Genomic DNA, 23,277 nt, shown 5'->3' with positions numbered 1-23,277 from the left:
ACCAATGTAGTATACAGTAAACGCGTCACTCTGGTGCTATTAAAGGCGCGTGAGTTTCTGATGACGAAGCCTAAAGTTTTTGTAGCCCTATTGCACACATCTTGGATATGAGAATTAAAATTCCAGATATTTGAAAAAGTAATTCCCAAATCCTTGATATGTGTGTGACGGGCAAGAATAGAGCCATCAATATTGTAACCAAATTCAATTGATGATCGAGATCTGGAAAAAGAGACAATGTGACACTTTTCAACGCTTATCGGAAGACAATTTGAGTGTGACCAAATAACGAGTGAATCTAAATCGCTCTGTAGCAGTAGAGCATCGGAAGAAGATTCAACGCACCTAAAAAGTTTTAGATCATCTGCATATAATAAGAAGTTGCAGTTGTGGAATATTTCCCTAATATCATTAACAAATAAAATGAATAGTAAGGGGCCAAGATTAGAACCCTGTGGAACACCAGAGCAGGTTGGGTATTCAACAGAAGAATAAATTCCATATTTTACAAACTGACGTCGATCCTTGAGATAATTTGTGAATAACTGAGAGAGACCATATGAGAAACCATAACCAATTAGTTTATTGATAAGGATGGAGTGATTTACTTTGTCGAAAGCCTTTTCGAAATCCGTGTAAACAGTATCTGTTTGAATATTAGCATCCAAGGAACCTGTTACAAAACCAGAAAATGACAACAAATTTGTGGTCGTTGAACGTTGTGGACGAAATCCATGTTGCTGATCAATAATCATACTCTGGCAATGATTGAAAATATACCTATGAAGTATAATTTCAAAAAGTTTTGCAGAAGAGGATATTATAGCAACCGGGCGATAGTTTCTAATGGAATACTTATCACCTTTTTTATGGATCGGAGTTACTTTCGAACACTTCCATGATACAGGAAAAACTGAAGTCTTCAGCATTAGATTAAAAATAAAAATCAATGGAGGCGAGAGTCCAGGCTCACTACCCTTTAAAATGAAATCTGGAATGAAATCTGGTCCAAAAGATTTAATATTTTTAATTTTACCAAAACCGTAGCGTAAATCAGATAAATGGAACTTGTCAACAGACAATAATGGAAACATGGAGGAATCTAAACTAGGGGAAGTCATAACAGTAGTCGAATCAAAAACCGAATGAAAATAGTTAGCAAAGGCATTTGCGATGCTGTCATGACCAATAAAGTCCTCATCCATATCGTGCATTTTCGTAAGTTTTGAATCTATAATTCGTTTGCTGTTGATGAAGCTCCAAAAATTTTTCGGATTCTGAGCAATTGAATTTTCACAATTAGTAATGTATTCCTCGTAAGCGGAAGTCGAGATCCGCTTAAAAAGAGTACGCAAGTTACAGAAATCAATAAAAAATGTAGGATCTTTATATTTTTTCCATATTTTATGTGCATTATTTTTCTTGTGCATTAATGAAATTATTCGGGAATTATACCACTTTGGGTAAACCCTTGCTTCATTAATTTGACGCTTTCTCATAAAACATTTATCAAATACAGAGTTAACGATACTATAAAAGGAATCAACGGCAGAATTAACATCAACGCACTCATATAGTTTATCCCAATTACAAGCAAAAAACAAACTATTGAGGATCACGAAATCAACACCATCAAACAACCATCCACCCGGAGCCGGTATATTAGCAGAATGAAAATGAGAGGAAGAAATAAAAATTGAAAGAAAACTCATCTTCATTATCGTTTGGTATAACGATAATCTTATATTGACCCGTTAAATAATGAATCTTACTACAAATACCAAAACAAAAAATGTGTAATCAGTTGGTCAGTAGCTTATAAATTAAATTACCAACATTTGAATTAGTCAATAAATCACATTTCACACAATATACTTTCATTGGATTCTTTAAAATCCGATAAAAAATCCACAGTAGTACATACCTATACGATCTAAAGGAAGCTGAATAAATTAGGATTTAGAGCGACGAAACCCGTGAAAAAGCCACTTCTGACGGTTTTAATGCAGAAAAAATGATTAGAATGGGCCAACGACAAGCAGAATTAGACATCAGAGGACTAGTACAGGGTGGTATTCTCGGATGAATCGAAGTTCAATCTCATCGGAATTAGATGGAAGACCACAGTTCGCCATAGAAGTGGAGAACGTTTTCACAAAAGTTTCGTTTCACAAACCGTGAAGCATTCCCCATATCTCATGATTAGTCACAGGACCCAGAAGGTGCCGCGTATTGTTCAAAGGTTGTAAATGCATTGTTAAAGGTTTGCCGAACATTTTTTACAAAGGATTTACAACAATGTAACAATGGATAGCACTGTGACTATCCTACCTCTACTCATGATATGGGGGTGCATAAGGGCGCGATCACACAGCAAGGGAGTGGTATGCTGTACGCGGGATATTTTTTTTTAGATAGTTTTAAACACAAAAAAATACGCTCATACCCGGTATGATACGCCGGATCTTGCGGTATCGTGCGGGATTAGAGCGGTCTCGTTGAAATTCTATAGAATTGTTTATACTAACTTGACGGTGATATATACCAATTCATCGACCCTCGGACGACGCTTTTTCCTCATTTTCTTTTTCAGAAAACTTTTCTTCAGTGTCTTTCAGTAGTCTGTTCTTCAGACGTTGTAGGATTCTGCTCATTAATTTTCCCAAAGGGGTCATCAGTTCATCTACAGACTTGCTCTTCGATCCTTTCCAGTGGTCGGTCTTCGTTCTTTTCAGAGAGCTGCTCATCAGTTCTTCTATAGGGCTGTTTTTCGGCCCTTTCAAAAGATTGATCTTCGTTCCTATCAGGGAGCTGCTCTTCAGTTCTTCTACAGGGCTGCTTTTCGGTACTTTCAAGAGGTTGGTTTTCGTTCCTTTTAAGGAGCTGCTCTACAGTTCTTTCAGAAGACTGTTCTTCAAGTTGTTCCAATATTCTGCCATTTTAATGTAATTAGTTGGCGAATTCTTTTGTAGCAGTGAAATTTATCTAGAAAGGCCAAAAAGTCGACGACGGCGAAAGCAATTATCGCAAAGCTTTGTACTTTACATTTAAAAGTAGTCGTAAACTCCAATATTTTATGGCAAAATGCATAGGAATTTCCGAATTTTAATTTTTCTCAGAACGATTTGGAGGCCCCTTAAATTTAGAGGACACATATATGCGCCAATTTTGCTGTTCGATAATCCGCCACTGCTTACACTGTTACATAATACTACATTTCCAGTAAATGAGTTTGGATTTATTTGACATTGGCAATTTCTCTTACGAATGCGTGTAAAATATTCCTTTTTAGCTTGTATCGTTTTCTACTGTTTCTCATTTCCAGTTATCCCGCTTTTTCACTTGGAAAAGATAAATATTAGGATAAAGTCAAAACCGGTTGTTTACGACCTCTTTACCTTATACTACGAACTCTTTTATTTTTCTTTTGCTGTTGTTGAAATATTATCCTACACGTTAAGGCTATTTCAAATGGAGGATAAAAAAGCACCCAAACATGGTACGGTAAAGTGTACACTAAAAAAAGAAAAAGTATTTTAAATGAATTTCAAGCGTATTCAAGGAGTTCGTACATATTTTTGAATAAGTGTTTGCGTGATCAATTGATGTGAGAATATAAATATTAATTTAGTTAATCGTGTTAACCCAGCGTAACAACTTGAAATTTCAAAACTGTTGTTTCGCAGTTATCGAAAATTAACATAGTTAAAATTTATCGTACTTGTTTTTGTTTCTTTTCAGAATATCGGTAATTTTCCGAGTGAGGTCGGCGAAAGCGGTGAAAATAACCGATTTCAACCTGCTGAAAAGACTGGGAATAATAGTGGCCGTTTTCAGTGTTTTTCTTATCATCAGAACGTTGGTTGCACCGCCTGTTGTTATCGTTGGAAGAACGGCGACTGATCTCAAAGCTTACCTGTGCAAGACGGACTGGTGGGACCATTCATTCACAAGTCGTAAGTAATACTTGCTCATTATTTTTTATTGAAACTGAAAAAAAAATCATCAAAAGAAACGATTCGATAAATGTGAAATATGAATTTGCAACCGGGCTCGTGCAAAAACATTTCCTTTTAAATATAAACAACAAAATCTTGTTCATTTATATTTAAAAGAAATTTACTACCAATCGACATTCCTTAGCCGGTGCCGAATTATTTTTCAGAATTTTCTGCAAATCCGGTTCACTCGCTTTTTCCATTCTAGCGAACTTTCAAAACTTTTTATTTTTTCCCGACAGTGCTTTCCCGGCTCTGAAAGAATAAACGTTTTTACGATCGTTGATCTCTTTATATTGACTTAATTACTTCTTCTATGTCAATTTCGAAACCGGACATTTTCAGCTAATTTAATGCACCGCATCAATCTTTATCCATTTATATCAAAGATTGGTATTGCAAAATTTATCAAGATATATTAAATTAAATTTAAACTATATATGTATGTACATAATATGTATGTATACTCTTAGTATATAAAATATACAACCAGGGTCGGCTCCAAGGGGCTGCAGACGAGGCAAGTGCCTAGGGCACCATAACTATGTATGTAAGAGGCGCTTCAAGGCGCTCCATTTTTTATTTTATTTTTTGACTATAAAATTGAAAAAAAAATTTCTATGAACTTAATTTTTCCTACTCGAACTAACAATACTGACTATAAAAGAATTCACGAGGTACGCATGAAGTGGACTATCAAATATCAACGACTGAATTAAACTTATCTCCCGACTCAAATAATTGGCTACAGTTGATGCAAATGGTTACGTGGAATTGTGTTTTAATAAAATATTGCTAAAATGTGACGTTGAACAAAATATTGGAAGTATTGAATATTGAAAATTTGTAATCAATTCTTCCATATCGTTTGAAAAATAGTTTCTAATTTTAATTTTATGTATTTTTTAAAATATGTTCCACATAATAACATGTTAGTTTTGCAAATTTTAATTTATTCATTTTTACTAATATTATACATTGAAAATAAAACGTGCCTCTTTTGAATAATAATTTGTAAATTTAATTTCATGTTTTTTTTTTAATATACATATTTTTCTTTAACAAGTACATGCTTGATATAAAAATAATGTTGAAAAAAAATATGGGAGGAAAGAGCGCTAAAAACCAAACTGCCTAGGGGCACAAATAACCTGAGGCCGGACCTGTTTATACCTCATATACTACATTAATATGTATCTATGTATCAGGGGCGCACGATGAAAATCTAGCTATTTTTGTCGCACAACCATACTTGCGTGTGCGCGAGGAGGATACAAAAGGACTTGATATGATGTCACCTAGACTCCTTGTAGTTTACTCGCGCTCACGTAATTGAGACGGTGCGACAAAAGCAGGGAACATTTTACCGCATGCCACTGCTATGTGTGTATGTACATATGTACATATGTACGTACGGTATCATAAAATTAACACAAGGATTTAAAAAAAAACTTTAAAAAAGTAATTTCAATATTTTTCAATTCATACAAATATTAATTGCGCTTTTTATGGGCACGGGTGCTTAGTACGCAGCACAAGATCATCTTAGATGTCCTTAAATGGTTAGAGCGCTTGCGAATCGATGTTCAAAATTTGTATCCAATTATTTGTCAAATTAAATTTAAACTAAAGGTCCACGATATTGATTTTTTGTTCAGCTGTGAATTTTTCTATTGTTAAGATTCCAATCTAATTACAGAAGGAATTTTTTATAGCACATTTGAATTTAAAGATACCTAATGTATTTATGTACATACATATGTATTTCATTTACAAATGAATACTCTATACACATGGAAGTGTTTGTGTGTTCCAAAGAAGGATTACATATACTCGATGTAATTATTTGGCTCTTTTGAAATTTTCCTATACACATTTATGAAATTTTCAAACGAGAAATTGAATATCGGTAACATGTATGGAATTCAAGTCACGCGTTCCTAGTGCGACCCACAACGATCCCTCCGTGTGACATATCAATTTCCAAGCAAAATGTATAACAGATTTAACCCACCCCATAACTTTTCGAAACAAACACATGTTGGAGCCATAATATGGCCAAATGAGACCTATTTCTAATATATGTACATGTATGAATGTACATATGTACCTATTCATAAATCGCAAACGCGGAATGGCCGCGTTTCTCGCATAAACGTATGCGATAAGCGTACAAATTCGTAGTCAATTATTAAATTCCAGCAACTGCTTTTTTATTATTTATCACATAGCTGAAAAAGTTAAAAATTGCTGTTGATATTTATCAGTACATTTAATAGGGTTTCTGAAAACCCGGGTTTTCAAAACCCGACGGATCCGGGTCCAATATTTTGAAAACCCGACGGGTCCGGGTCGGATTCGGGTCCAAAATCAAAATCAAAAACTTCCATATTTCAAATTATTTATTATGTAAAAGGCGATAAAAACATATAATAAAGAAATAAAAATTCAAATAAAACCATGTACATGTATCATAATATAAATATTTATAGACAAAATTACAATTTACAAATTACAATATAATTAAAATTTTATTTCGTTTTCCTAATTTTAATAAAACAATATTTGAGAAACACTAAAGCATTGAGAGACTTATCCCCCAATGCCGATCTCAGTTTAGTACAAAAATTATTCGATACCGAAAATGTTCTCTCGTTATCAGTATACGTACATATGTAGGTTTAATGGTGCAAATAGCATTATAAAGGTTATGAAGGTTGACGGTACGCTTTTGCGTATTTTTAAAAAGAGAAAACTCTTACTTTAAATTCCCGAAATGATTGGTTTTACTTGTATTAAGATTGTCTACCTTTTTCGGATGAATGTCTCAAACGAAAGTTGAACTAAGACTGAACGTACTTTACTTATACATATTCCGTAAAAAAGGAACTTATGGTTTTTCCCTTAGGTTTTTACTAATCCTTTTTGTCTTCCGGTACATAGATATGAATCTGGCTTAAATTGTTATTTTCACATGGGTTTTATCATCAATTGTATTGTTTTTAAGATCATCAATTATACTATATAACTATTACGTTTTATGTTTATATTTATCACTGTATATTGATGTATTATATTTAACATTTCATAACGATTTCATAATTAAAATTATCAATATGCTTTCGATTTTTAAATTTAAAATACCTTATTGCTACATTATCATTTAGCCCGAGGATTTTTCAATCAATGAACTTTGTTTCACTTTGTGACCTATTCAAATTAACTATCTAAATTTAGCGAAATCTCAGTACGTATCGTTTTCGGTTGTCACAAGTCGTGAAATCTAGTTCTTAAACAAATAAGGTCATATATGTATGTATATGTATATGAATCATGTACACGCAAAATCTATAAATAACACATGCATACATACATACATATTTGGATATTTTCAATGTATCGACTGAAAATCATTTTGAATTTTTACGTTAATACTAGAAATTTTAAATACTCGGACACGGCGGGTTTTGAAAGCCGGATCCGGGTCCGGGTTTTAAGACATTACACGGCCGGGTCGAGTCCGGGTCGGGTTGGGTCCAGAAACCTTAAGTACATATCGATGGCTTGGTGCAAAGATATTGTATGTCCATTTTTTTCATTTGTATCGAATTTTAAGTTTGTAGATGCAGGAATAATTCTGGTTTTTCCTTTAAAAGTAATTTATGTATACCACAATATATTGAAAGGTTCAATATGCTAATTTTATAAACCACAATATATTGAAAGGTATTTATAATATAATTTATGTATACCACAATATATTGAAAGGTATTTATCTTCTGAAAGGTTCCGGAGAAAAACTCAAAAAACCTGAAAACTCTACTTTTGTAATTTAACTTTTAATGTAATTAAACATCTTATTGAATGTTACCTAAATTGGATATTAGCACTGGGTATTGATCCAAACTATACTGAAAAATAAAAATGATAAAAAGAGGGAGGGAGAAAAGCACCCATGATACCTCCCTTAGATCCGCCTATGAAAAAAAAATTCAAATGTATTTGAGGAATATAAGAAGGTCACAAAACAAAATTCGATATTGAACCGTACAGACACATTCACACATACCGACAGCATTATGAAATACTAATAGCTATGACAGCATTTTCCATACAAATTGAGCGCATATGTATGGAAACTTTCACAAGACAAAAGTTCTACTTCTGGTTGTCGGATTTTGTTCAAATTTTTTTATTACTTAAAATCACTATCAGTATTATACTCATTAAATATCAAGAAAATAAAAATAATTTAAAAGGTCAAAATAAAATAATGAAATATGGTTTTATAAAAAAATACTTCTTCCGGTTTACGAATTCTGATCAAAATCTTATCGGCTCTAAAATAGTACATAAAAAATACAAATATAAATTTTCAGTTTGATACGTTCAGGGATGTGGACAGAATAGTGGCCACAACATTTTTGACCTTTCTAAGAGTAAAAAATCCCACTTCCAGTTTATTAAATTTAGTGATTTTTTTATCAATAAATTAAGTGATTATTTATTTCGAATCAGTCAAAATCTCGAGTTCGAATTTTCGCATGATCACAAAACTTCATCTACAGTGCGAGTTAATAATCTAGGGCTAATTTTAATAATTTCCAAATGACTATTAAACAGTATTTACGATTAATTGAATCCTTATGGTGGTATCTTAAAATATTATTCGTTTATTTTAACGAATTTTAGATAATCATATACGACGAAATCTTAATTTTTATACTTTGCCTAACATAACTTATGACTTATGAAATAAATTATTTTAATTTTGTAAGAATAGTATTAATTCATTGTATTTCAAATAGCAAGTACTAATTTTATACACTCTATGAAATTCTTTATAATCAATAAAAATGCGGCGGCGTAAGAAATATGACATTGTATTCTTAAACAAAATAAAAATTAATATTAACATTAACGGATTTTCCGTGTTTTCAATAATAAGTGCCACCCTTCTGCAGAAATAACGTAAGGTATAATCCTTGGTTGTACATACATACATATAATGTATGATTAATACCAGACAGATATATATGTATGTATGTAGATATGTACATATGTATGTACATCTATACATATGTAGATACATATGTATAATATTTGCATTCGCACAATGTTGATATTCCGGGTAGTTAGATTGGTGTCCGTTTCCACCCTGGGGTGATATTATTGAAATAAACGGGTTTGTGCCGGACAAGTTCCATTATTCGCCAGATTTGCTGTAAATGCATCCACAATTGAACAATATTAGCAGACTGCATCAATTCGGAGAATTAAAATTCCCAAGAGGATTCACAATGCGGAATAATACAACCACATAGCCCACCTACATATGTATGTAATGGGTGATTATGAAAGCTCAATGAAACTACAATACCAGCGGGTGGCGTGTGCGAAGCGTGTGATGTACACAGGCGCCGCAAAGGAAAAGGCAAGAAAAAAATATATATATATACATATATATGTACATATATATATTGTACACTCTCGATTATCCGGGCTAATCTTGGGGAGAAAGGGCACAGATAATTGAAAAACACGGATATTCTGAATCATCATATTTTGACTTGGTTTCGAATATAATATCATATTTACAACACAAATTTTTGTTTCATAATTTTAATACTCTATTTATTAAGAAAAACGCTTATAGTTAAGCATATAAGTGGCCGTTAGTAGTTAGTACTAGTGTTGTACCGTTTTATGACTAATGTAACCACTGGTATCATCTTCGCTTGTAGTGTCACTCTCATTTTCTTCCTCTTGAGAAACAAAAGAAACGATATCTGCATCATCCATGCATTTAAAACCTGGATCACTTAAATCATGATTGAGTCACTCATCGATGTTTTCCTTATTCACGTTTTCAAAACATTTTAAATTTTCCAATAATCCACACATTTCAGATATATCATTTGCTTCATTCTCTTCAGAATCCACTAAATCTGTTTCCATGTCAGGAAGAATATTTCTCCTATTAGAAATCTCTTATTTCTTTTTAAATCTTGCACCTTTAGAACCCATTTCTTTTTTAACCAATCTTCAAACGTCTCCCTGTCCATCCATGATTAAATAAACGAATTAATCATTCTTATTATTAATTATTAATTATTCTTGATAAAATAAACGAATCAATAAACTATTCTTGCGGATTAATAACAAAAATTATTTTATTTTATCGAGGTAAGCCAGTTATCAATAGAATTTTTGTTATTAATCCACAAGAATAGTCGAAATATGATTTTTCTAAGTGCAATTTTATTTAATTCTCATATAAATACAATTTAATAAATTATCCCAATTAATTCAATTCGGATTCTTGTAAATACTGATTTAAAATTCAGCACATTTCCAATTAACCATTTTAGACAAAAACAAAAAGTAGTGTTTATTGGGATAGTGTGGCCAGAATACTATCCCAATAAACATGTTTCAATAGAAAATACTCAATATAAAATAGTATTAGCAGTGGGAAAAAATCCCAAATGAAAATACGTACTTTTGATTTGAACTGGACGACTACTTAGATACACATATTTCAAAGTTGCAAAGTACTACAAATGAAAGATAAAATATTCGATTATAAATTCCAATATTCATTTTGTAAAAGGAAATCGACAGATTTTGAGAGATTGAACGAACAACACCAAGATATAGAAAAATCGCGCGATTTAAAAAACACATACATATGTATGTATCTCCGAATCTCAAGCCAATCAACATTTTTTATTACCAGATTTGTATTCACTGGGCATAGATCTATAATAAAAGTCATATCTTGTCTCTGAACCAAAAAAAAGTCGTCATTTGTCGAACAGTGTAATCGACGGAAAGATTTTTCATTTTAGCTACCTGAAAGATCGAGGTTTCTTTGCTTTCCCAATCATCAAAAGTTTCATTTCATGAGTTCTGATGCGTTTCCGCAACACATGACAGTTATCCTTTCTTTAGACGATTTATGTCCAGGAGCGGACTTTTCTCTCATTGAAGCCAGCGTTTTTGTCGGAAAGTACTTCCAGTATAGGTCTGTTTCATCTGCATTATAGATTTGATCGGGTTGCAAATTTTATCTTTGCAAATATTCTCGAAATTCGATGCAGAATCCATCATCAATTGAAAATAATAAAAAATACGCATGTAACGAAAAAATCTGCTCTGAATACATGCACTTGTTACTACTTCGCTGATCAAAAGCGACTGAAAGAATTGAAATTTAAAAAGGGAAAAAAAAGACATTTAAAAGGGAACAAAAAACATTTCTGTGTGACATAATTTGTTTCAAATAACATGCGTGTTTACAGTCGCAATCAATCGGTGCGTCTCGTAATCATATAAGAAAAAAAATTATATATATATATAAATATATATATATATATATATATATATATATATATATATATATATATATATATATATATATATATATATATACATATGTACATTATAAACTAAATAAAAAATGGTATAAACAATAACAAGAAATATTTATCCGAACTAGTTTTACCAAAGTTATATTTATAGGTATATAAAGTGGTTGTTGTTGTACGTACTTGTGGCATATTTGATTTTTCAGTCGAGCTGTTTGCTTTGTACGTTATTTGCATTGTTATTTATTTTCGGCGTATTTTGTATCAAACTGGTACACATAAATTTATTTTTATGGCTGGATGATGCGAAAGGAAACTTGAATGGCCTGTGAAGATGGAAAATGTGTGCAAACAATGCTAGTGTCTATAAGAAGACCTTTACATAATATTTATTTTGCTCCCTAAAGTTCTCATAAAAGGTTTGAAATAGTTTTTTTTCGGGTATCTATTGAATTTACATATGAGATATATGTACATATATGTATATATAGGTATGTATGTATGTATATATATATTGAAGAGTATTCAAAGGTAAGTGGAGTCAGGTCGAGGTACAAGAAAACACGCAGGCAGGTTCCAGGTCTTTATTGCTGCTCGTCCGGTGGAGGTCAGGATCCGAATGCCCCCGATCGAGAGCGTACCATTCTTATATCATAGAGCGCTCAGCGCATACACGTATTATCATTGGTCAAGGAGTCGGGTGCAGCCATTGGCCGCAACGCCCGACTCCACCATTGGTCGGCGTCACCATGACGTCACCGGTCTACGGGGCGTCTCTCTATGTAACGTTACATAACCCCCTTCTTAAGAGAGATCGTCCCGATCGACCCATTAATTTAAAATTACACTTAAACAATTACAAAACAGTTACATACAATTACAGTTGCACTTAGTTATAACTACAGTTAAGATTACGTATATAATCACAAGAACAAAACGGCTCCCTCCAATTAATTACAATTTCAAATCAGTTACATATATATATATATATATATATATATATATATATATATATATATATATATATATATATATATATATATATATATATATATATATATATATATATATATATATATATATATATATATATATATATATATATATGTATATATATATATATATATATAATTGTAGAGATGTTGACCGGGATATTTGGGAATTGAATACTATGTAATAATTTAAAGTGGAATTAAAACTCGTGATTTCAACTATAATTGACAAACCTGCAGTTTTATTTACATACATATACTTAACTCGTGAGTTATTAAAACTAAACATCTCCATATTATATAATATTACACAAATGTGAATGGATAGATAAATTTATGGGAACACTTTCAGTATTTTCATTTTGGTTTCATAAACGAAAAACGTCATATTACTCGAAAACAAAAGGTGGATGGCAAATTCTTGAATTTGGCGACCCCTCTTCCTACAAAAATCATATTTGAACTTCTTTTAATGAACAAAAACATTAGTTACAATTCTATTCATAAATATTTCCTTCGAGGAATCAAAGTCGTCAATGATTATAATTGTAAATCTAAGAATTGTGTTGCCTTACTTTCAATTAAAAGTGCACAAAAATTATTCAGTCTGTTCTGAGCCATTGAAGATCTTAAATAACTTTTGATAATTTTAAGTTTACTGAAAGATTTTTCAGGTAATGCGGTGGTTATTGAAAAATTCAATATGTTATCTTCAAATTTTTTATATGTAATTTACTTTCAAATTAAATGTTTCGATTAATCGAAGAACTTTAAATGGTATTTTTTTTTGAAAATTTTCATTCAAAACCGGAAATGATATCTGTGTTATTAATTTTCACCTCAAAATTCTGGACCTTGTCGCATTTTTTTTATTCAACTTTGTGATGATGATTTTGGCGCCCTCAGATTTTGATGCCCGGGACCATCGTTTCCATCTCACGGATGTGTGTATGCGATTAAGTATTTCAGGTCACAGGGACGAACATACATATGTATGTTAGGCAAGCTCTTCGACTCAAATCTCATGCCGCCTACTTTCCTTGCTTTCATCCTCACATTTATTTAAATTGTTTTTCTTACGTTGTTTTTGTTTATCTAATTAGCAAGATATAATACCGTGACAACTGACTCGTGGACCGGGAGCCAGATCCACATATAAGCCGGGACGAATGGGCTCCCTAATTCACATACTACATACATATGTATATATACATATATATATATATATATATATATATATATATATATATATATATATATATATATATATATATATATATATATATATATATATATATATATATATATCAGTGGCGTGCGGTCCATGGATGCGGTGGATGCGGCGCATCCCCTATAACTTTAAAAAGCCAAGAGTATTTTTAATAAATATTTGAATTTCGCTTCGATGTATTCTTAGTGATGTACGTGATTATGATGTAGTATATGATATATATTTCACATATCACGTGTTTTTTGTTACATGATGCATTATATAGGATCTTTTGATAATTTTTATTAAGGATTCGCATAGGCCGCATTCGCATAGGCCGGCCACAGGCGAGTGACGCTGGCGAGTAGACGCTGAGTGAAGTGCGCGCGCGTCATGGATTCGGAGTTCGGACCGATCCCATTTGCGCATGCGCACTATGAGGCTGTCATATTCGCGCGGACGCGTTGACACTTGTTTAACCTCTACGGTGGATTCGGTTTCTCTGTTTGCTTATCTATTGAGTTTCACTTGGAAGCCGCTGTTGATCGATATTTCCGCACGCTACGCCCCAAGTTATTTATCAAAAAGCTAGCCGATTCATTTCTTTAGACGAAGTTAATCATTTATACTGTAAGTTGGTTATTTTTTACTTTTGAATTAAGTTTTCATTTTAATTAGTTTCGTCTAACTTTATTTTTAGTTTACTGTTCCACTACTTACGAGTTTTCATTATTGCCTTTAATATGGATATCGAAAATAACAATGAGAGTGGACTTGTCGTCGAAATCAATAATAATTGCAATTGTTTAATTGAAAATGTGCTGAAAAGAAGATTTGCTTCTCTCCCATTTAATGAAAAGGAGATTATTGTTAAGAGCCCCAAACCCACACCAATATTAAATATTCAGTCTAAAACAAAAACATTTAAAAGGTATTTTAACACAGAAACATACGAAAAAATTTCATGGATTTGTGGATGTGCTCACTTAACGAAATTATTCTGTTGGCCATGTATTTTATTTTCTCAAGAAGTGAATGTCTGGAGTAAATTTGGATTTTCTGACCTAAACAATTTAAGTAAATCGCGCAAGAGACATGAATGTTCTCAAGCTCACATATGTTCTGCTGCTCAATTTAAAAAATTTGGAAAGGGACCTCGTATAGAAAATTTTTTAAGTGCTCAATTTAAAGCAAATATTGAAATGCACAACAAAGAAGTTACTGCAAATAGATACATTTTGTCGAAATTAATAAGCGCGATCTGTTTTTTAGCAAAACAAGAACAACCTTTACGAGGACATTTTGAGCACCAGGAATCGGAAAATAGAGGGAATTATATTGAATTGCTGTATCTGTTGAGTGAATCAGACATAAAATTGAAAACTCATTTAGATAACTCTACGGTGTTTACTGGACTATCGAACCATATACAAAATGACTTGGTATCCGCAATATCAAAAGTCTTGCTAGATGAGATTAAAACTGAAATACGTGCATCAAAATTTGTTTCCATAATTGTGGACGAATCTACAGATATCAGTCGCAAAGCTCAGCTATCTACTATTTTTAGATATGTAGATGAAAATAATGAAATTCAGGAGAGATTTGTTGGATTTGTCGATGTTAGTCCCAATAGAACAGCTAATGCTCTTTTTCAGCACATACGTGAGACCTTGGAAGAATTTGGTTGTTTGGACAAATTAATTGCACAAACGTACGATGGAGCGGCTGTAATGTCCGGGGAGCATAATGGAGTGCAACGAAAAATTCGAGATATTTGTCCTAATTCTTTATTTGTCCATTGTTACGCTCACAGATTGAATTTAGTTTTGTCGCAATCTGTTAAACATATATCCGGATGCAAACGTTTTTTCAGCCGTATGTTGTCATTTTCAACTTTTTTTTGTAAGTCTTCAAGAAGAATTTTCCTTCTCGATTGTCAAATAAAAAAACGATTTCCCACTGCTGCCCCTACACGATGGAACTACAATAGCAAAATTTTAAATATGATATTAGAATATCAAACAGAATTAATGGAAATATTTAATCAAATAATTAATGACGAAGACGAATGGGATACTGATGCTGTCATAAATGCTGAAGTCCTTCATCGTTATTTAAAAGAGTTTGAATTCAATTTCAATTTGCATTTATTTTCTGCAATATTTAATTCGGCAGATTTTTTATTTGAAATTTTACAAAAAAAAACCTTTGACATATCGTATTGCGTAAGTGAAATTAAAAAATTTGTAAAATATTTAGATAACAAAAAAGACGATTTTGATTCATTGTGGAACAAAGTAATAACTAAAAATTTTAATAGAAAAAGAAAATATGCTGAATGTGAAGAAGATGTGAAAACAACGTATAAACTTCACTATTCTGAAATTTTAGAAACTCTTTCAGTAAATACAACCAATCGATTTCGAGATATCGAAAATTTAAAATTTCTCGAATTTTTTAACGTCAAAAAATTTAAAGAATATGAAAATAATTTTCCAGATTTCCTATTTAAATCACTCCACCTAACTTATGGAAAATACTTTGATTTTATGAAATTAAAAAGCGAATTAATTTACATGTACTCAACGCAAGATTTTCATTTGAAATCTATAAATGACGTAAAGGAATTAATTGTGAAAGATGATCTAATAGACGTTTTGGAACAAGTATTTAGTTTAATACAATTAATTTGTACGATACCTTCCACGAGCGCATCGGCTGAACGATCATTTTCGACTATGAAAAGAATTAAAACGTTCACCAGAAGTAGTCAAAGTGAAGAAAGACTCTCTGGTCTTGCTTTAATTGCAATCGAAAAGAAAATAATGTCAAATTTAAAAAACAATAAAAAATTCTATGATGCGGTTATCGATGAATTTTGTAAAAAGGAACGAAGAATAAAATTAAATTTTAAAAAATAAATTGGTCGGTTTTTTTTTTCAAACAAGGGACAGCATCCCTTGTTTGAAAAGTCACCGCCCGCCACTGATATATATATATATATATATATATATATATATATATATATATATATATATATATATATATATATATATATATATATATATATATATATATATATATATATATATATATATATATATATATATATATATATATATATATATATATATATATATATATATATATATATATATATATATATATATATATATATAAATATATATATACATATATATATATATATAAATATATATATATATATATATATATATATATATATATATATATATATATATATATACATATATATGTATGTAGTACCCACGTATTTAATCGCATCCAATAAAGGTTTAAATTTATTTCAAGTGGTCGAAAAACTAGCCCAAATTAATGAAAATTACTTATTTTTATTGAATACTAGCTGTATTACCCGGCTTCGCTCAGTGTTTATAATATAAACCGCTTAAACATGACTTAGCTAATTTAATTAAAAAAAAAAAAAAAATTTAAAAATTTAAAAAAAAAATAAAAAAAAAAATAAAAAAAAAAAAAAAATCAAAAAAAAAAATAAAAAAAAAATCAAAAAAAAAATCAAATTTTTTTTTTTGCCTTCTAGGGCTTCGCCCTCGGCACCCCCCTGAGCCTTTGCCTTCTAGGGCTTCGCCCCTCCACGCCCCATGAGCAATTGCCGTTTAGGGCTTCGCCCCCATGATCAGTTGCCTTTTAGGGCTTCGCCCCTCCGCGCCCCCATGATTCAAAGCCGTCTAGGGCTTCGCCCCCCTTAGTTAATGCCTTTTAGGGCTTCGCCCCCCGCGCCCCCAAGATTAATTGCCGTTTCGGGCTTCGCCCCCCTTAGTTAATGCCTTTTAGGGCTTCGCCCCTCCGCACCCCCATGATTAAATGCCGTCTAGGGCTTCGCCCCCCCTAGTTAATGCCTTTTAGGGCTTCGCCCCCCGCGCCCCCAAGATTAATTGCCGTTTCGGGCTTCGCCCCCCTTAGTTAATGCCTTTTAGGGCTTCGCCCCTCCGCACCCCCATGATTAAATGCCGTCTAGGGCTTCGCCCCCCCTAGTTAATGCCTTTTAGGGCTTCGCCCCTCGCGCCCCCAAGATTAATTGCCGCTTAGGGCTTCGCCCCCCTTAGTTAATGCCTTTTAGGGCTTCGCCCCTCCGCGCCCCCATGATTAAATGCCGTCTAAGGCTTCGCCCCCATGATCAGTTGCCTTTTAGGGCTTCGCCCCTCCGCGCCTCCATGATTAATTGCCGTCTAGGGCTTCGCCCCCCTTAGTTAATGCCTATTAGGGCTTGCGCCCCATGAGGCTGGGCCCCCCGGGCCCCCTTCGGGGCCCCACGGGGCTGCGCCCCTTGTGGCGCCCCCTTTTGAGCCCCATGGGGCTGCGCCCCATGAGGCTGGGCCCCCCGGGCCCCCACGGGGCTGCGCCCCTTGTGGCGCCCCCTTTTGAGCCCCATGGGGCTGCGCCCCATGAGGCTTGTCCCCCCGGGCCCCCTTCGGGGCCCCACGGGGCTGCGCCCCATGTGGCGCCCCCTTTTGAGCCCCATGAGGCTGGGCGCCCCCTTTTGAGCCCCATGGGGCTGCGCCCCATGAGGCTGGGCCCCCCGGGCCCCCTTCGGGGCCCCACGGGGCCCCACGGGGCTGCGCCCCTTGTGGCGCCCCCTTTTGAGCCCCATGGGGCTGCGCCCCATGAGGCTGGCCCCCCCGGGGCCCCACGGGGCTGCGCCCCTCGTGGCGCCCCCTTTTGAGCCCCATGGGGCTGCGCCCCATGAGGCTGGGCCCCACGGGGCTGCGCCCCTTGTGGCGCCCCCTTTTGAGCCCAATGGGGCTGCGCCCCATGAGGCTGGGGCCCCACGGGGCTGCGCCCCTTGTGGCGCCCCTGGCGGGGCCCCATGAAGCTACTCGCCTTGCGCCCCCGCGGGGGTGAATCCATTGAAACGAAAAAAACAAATCGGCGCCCATGGATCGAAAAAAAAAAAATCGAATCACGTGTTCGATGACGTCACCGATCTACGGACGACGACGACGACGACGACGAAAACGACGAAAACGACGACCAAGGATACATACAAAGTCTCTTTCCAAATTATAGATTAGATAAAATGATCTTCCGAGTAATAAGGGACTCGATAACCAAATCCCTAAAAATCGAAGCAATGCAATAAACCGATAAACCTAAACGTTTTGTCCTTCCGTTTCCTTTTATTACATAATATACCATGAATGTTTTCATTAAAACACGGAAATAGTCGACAACAGCATATACATTCTTCAAAAAAAAGCTAAGGAACGTGAAAAGGATTCTTACATTCCTTTTTTTTATTTTTACTGTTTCTTTTGTAATTGCGAAAATCTTAGTCGAGGCCGTTCGTCTGAACGAAGAAAGGCAAACAAGAAAGTTAACCTCTTTGGGACAACAATAGACACTGAACGACTACAAATGGATTCGATTATCACCCTCACTTTTAAAGTATATTTGGAAACTATGTAAATCGAAACGCTACCAATTTTGTCAAACTACAAAATTGTTTATGCCTCAATAGTTGGATAAAATACAAAAATCAGCACAAGGAATGCAAAATCGCCCGTTATTAGCATTACCAATAAATCGATAAAAATATTAAGTTAATATTGACTTACTGGTATGAGTCAATAAAAAAATGAACAATATGGCATTAGATTCTGATTTAATACAACAAATATAAATAAATAAATACAAAAAAAAAATATCACAAAAGGATGCTTATTCTATTGTACGAAGGTTATGTACTACATTATAAAAAAGAAATATACTATATGCACATTTGATTTTTAAATTTTAAAATATATTGATAGCCTACCACTTGATTTTCTCTGAGCTTTCGAGGGATAAGTATACTTATGTACTAAAAAATACATTATAAATATAAATCAAAGTATATCCATTAAAAAATTAAACACATTAAAAATTATCATAAAAAGCGAATTAACACAGCAAGAAAAAATCGCATTTTTACTTTTAAAACAATCTGACATCTGACGTAAATAAAAAAATACAAAAAATAAGCCCAGGCAGCAAAATAATTGCTCATTAAATGGGAAAGTCGAATTCGATCTCTTTTTTTATTATCTTCTCAAAGGAAATCATTACAATAGAAACAATTAGTATTTTGATATAACGAGTCACGTCGACTGCGCTCAATACAATATTTTTCCATTGTGCCAATTTGGCATTTTGAAAGCAACGTAATTTCGGGGGATGCGAACGTGAACATTTATATGAAATTTTAGGGACAGAGGTGGGGTGGATTTTTAATATATGTAAATGCGTATGTGCTTTGAAAAATAACGCGAGAGTTAGCTAATTATTAAGCGCGCAAGCGTGTTTCAGAATAAATTGTAACTTTGTGCGTCGCTCGGGTCAGCGGTCGAGCACCTACGTCAGGTGAGCGGTTAGCTGTGTATTCATTAAGGATTAAAAAACTTCGAGCCTCGTGAATATTTTAAGAGTGCGGCCACTGAGAGGGTTAAAACTGTGCTGGAAATTAACGCGCCGGGTAATAAGCGGCCGCACTGTCATTTTTAACGCCCATTTTACCACTGGGCTCAACCAACTGTGTGCAAACAGAGAGGGGTTCTTAAAAAAAAAAAAAAAAAAAAATATATATATATATATATATATATATATATATATATATATATATATATATATATGTATATATATACACATGTATGTTTATCTGCCCTCTGCAGAAAAAAAGAACCGTAATTAATAATTTTGTTTTAAAAAATATGTATATCTTCACCGTTTCAATGAAAATGTTGCGCGTAACAGATGGTAATTTGCTTGATTTACGCACGCGTTTTAACTACGTGTGTAGTATTAAAAATTAATTTCTTATCGTGCATTTTGTACATTTAACTATACAAATAATGAAAAATACAATTTAATAGATAATATGAATGTACCTTTGTATATATAAAACTTCATAGTAAAATGAAACCGTGTAAAACACATTTTCAGTTACACGCTTTTGTTTAAAGTTACAAGTTGTAACACGTTTCCTCGACTGTTGGAAGATAATAATTTAATTTATTATATACTTATGTAGGTAGTTATTGCTTAATTGATATGGTAACCAAGTAAACATACAGCCTTTGTGTATGTAAGGCTCGGAAGCTTGAGGCTGCGGTTCTGAAGCTTCCTCACGGGATCTCCATGTCGGGGTTTCTTCTCCGTTTCAGTAGGAGCGATTGCACATACATACATATATAGTGGTTGTGTCTACTTTCTCGTACTCGATCGTGTATAATGTACTAGAAATGTTTGAATATAATGAAAAATAGTTTTTAAGACTGTTATATGTATATATTTGGTCTGTTATAAATGGTGGAAGAGGGGAGTACAGAAGGTAGGTGTCTTAATATCTTTTTTGAAAATTTATAGTTATTTTTTTTGTTGATTCAAAAAAAAATCAGTCTTGCGTCATAGACATCGAGTATTATACATTTTGATATTAAGACTATCATCAAAGGGTGACTTCTGTTGTTTACTACTATACTTCCTTATATGTCATCATCATCATCATCATCATTTACAGCCATTCGCCATCCACTGTTGGATGAAGGCCTCTCCAACACGCTTCCACTCGTCTCTGTTTTGCGCAACACTCATCCATCTCATTCCGCACATTTTCCTAATTCCGTTCACCCATCTTCCTTGCGGTCTTCCTTTTACTCTTTTGCCTTCTCTCGGGTACCATTCAAGCACTTCTTTTGTCCACCTTTCGTCCATCCTCCTAGCTACGTGACCCGCCCATTGCCATTTCAATCTCTTCACTCTATCCACTATGTCCACTACCCTTGTCATATTTCTCACCCACGTGTTCCGCTTCCTGTCTTTCCTCGTTATGCCAAGCATACAGCGTTCCATACTTCTTTGAGTGCATTGGATTTTATTTTGCATCTTGGCGTTCAGTGTCCAAGTTTCACATCCATACGTCAACACTGGCAAAACGCATTGATCAAAGATCCTTTTCTTCAGGCAGAGTGGCATTTTTGATTTAAAAACAGCATTCATCCGTCCAAATGCACTCCACCCTAATTTCATACGTCTCTTTATCTCTTCATTTTTACTACCAGACATGTCAATTATTTGACCTAAATATAAATAATTATTTACTACTTCTACTGGTTTATCATCTAAGGGGATGCTATCAGGCATGCAATAACTATTGAACATTAGTTTAGTCTTATCTACGTTAATTTTTAATCCTACTTTTCTACTTTCCCTGTCCAGCTGTGTTAGTCCGATAAGTAGGTCAGCTGAATCACGAGCTACTAAAACTATATCGTCTGCGAACCGAAGGTGACTCAAAAAGCGACCATTGATGCTTACTCCGGCTGTATCCCAATCCAATTTCCTGAAAACTCCCTCAAGCACCGCATTGAATAACTTGGGCGAGATTGTATCTCCTTGTCTTACTCCTTTTCCTATGCTGAATCTATCTGTACCTGAAAAAATTTTAACCGAAGCTGTGGCATTCTTATATATTGCAGCTAACAGTCCCACATAGGGTTCCGGCACTCCCTGTGTTTTTAGAGCGTTTAGTACTGCATGATGACTAACTGTATCGAAGGCTTTCTCATAATCGACGAAACCTAGGCACAATGGCCGTTGGTATTCGTTGGCGCGCTCGATTAGTTCGCCAACTACTTGGAGGTGGTCCATTGTGCTGAAATTTGCCCTAAACCCTGCCTGCTCTATAGGTTGGTTCTCGTCGAGGATATTCTTCAGCCTTTCTGTAATAACCTTCGTGAAGAGCTTGTAGACCGCTGAAAGTAAACTAATGGGTCGGTAGTTCTTGATATCGCTTTTGTCGCCTTTTTTGTGTATTAAAATGATATTTGCGTTATTCCATCCTTCTAGTATAGCTTGGTTCTGGATGCATTTGCTGAAAAGCCTAGCTAAGATATTAATTAGGGGGGGCCGCCACATTTTAGTAAGTCAATGGGAATATTATCTTCCCCTGGGGTTTTACCGTTCTTTGCAGTTTTTAGCGCGGCCTCCACTTCGCTAGGCAATACTGCAGGAACCCTTTCGCCGTGTGTCGATTCCGGAGCGGGAAATTGACTGTTGTTGTTCTCGTAAAGTTTTGCATAGAACGTATAAACTCTGTCTATGATCTCTTCTCTATTCCTAATTATTACTCCGCTCTCTGATCTGATTGCGATCATTTGGTTTTTGCCTAAGAAAAGATCTTGTTTGCACTTTTTCAGGCTACGGTTATTCTTAATGGTATTTTCTATTAGCTTGCTGTTAAAATCCCTGACATCCCTGACTATTCTCTTCTTAATTTCCTTATTTACTAGATTGTATTCTTGCTTATTATCCCTATTTAACTTCCTTTTATGCTTAATTAGATTTTTGGTTTCCTCTGAAATTTTGCTTAGCTTAATCTGTTTCCTGAGTCCAACTAATTTCTTACCTGTTGAGGCTAGAACCGAACTAATTACAGTGTTCAATTCCTCGATGTCTGCTTCTGGGTTTAATTTCCCGTATCGATTTCCAAGTTCGCGTTCGAATTCCTTTTTCCTAGACCTTAGTTGAGCGAAATCTGGAGAGTTACTGCATCCTTTTATTAATTTCCTACGTTCGCAATTTATATTAATGGCCATCTTGGCACGGACTAATCTGTGATCGCTACCTATATCTACTTTACTTAAAACACTAACGTCTTTAACGGAGTG

General features: G+C 34.3%; 1 protein-coding gene across 1 annotated transcript in view; it reads left to right on the top strand.

Moving 5' to 3' along the window:
• The window catches only part of LOC143916942 (metabotropic glycine receptor), a 298,569-nt gene that overhangs the window by 199,423 nt on the left and 75,869 nt on the right, over positions 1-23,277 (top strand). Inside the window, exon 8 of the mRNA XM_077438248.1 lies at positions 3,742-3,956. Coding sequence (XP_077294374.1) covers positions 3,742-3,956 — 215 coding nt within the window. The remainder of the gene's footprint in view (positions 1-3,741; positions 3,957-23,277) is intronic.

The sequence above is a fragment of the Arctopsyche grandis genome, chromosome 1 (assembly GCF_051622035.1).
Source record: "Arctopsyche grandis isolate Sample6627 chromosome 1, ASM5162203v2, whole genome shotgun sequence".
Classification (NCBI taxonomy): Eukaryota; Metazoa; Arthropoda; class Insecta; order Trichoptera; family Hydropsychidae; genus Arctopsyche; species Arctopsyche grandis.
This window is presented reverse-complemented; position numbering and strand designations above follow the sequence as displayed.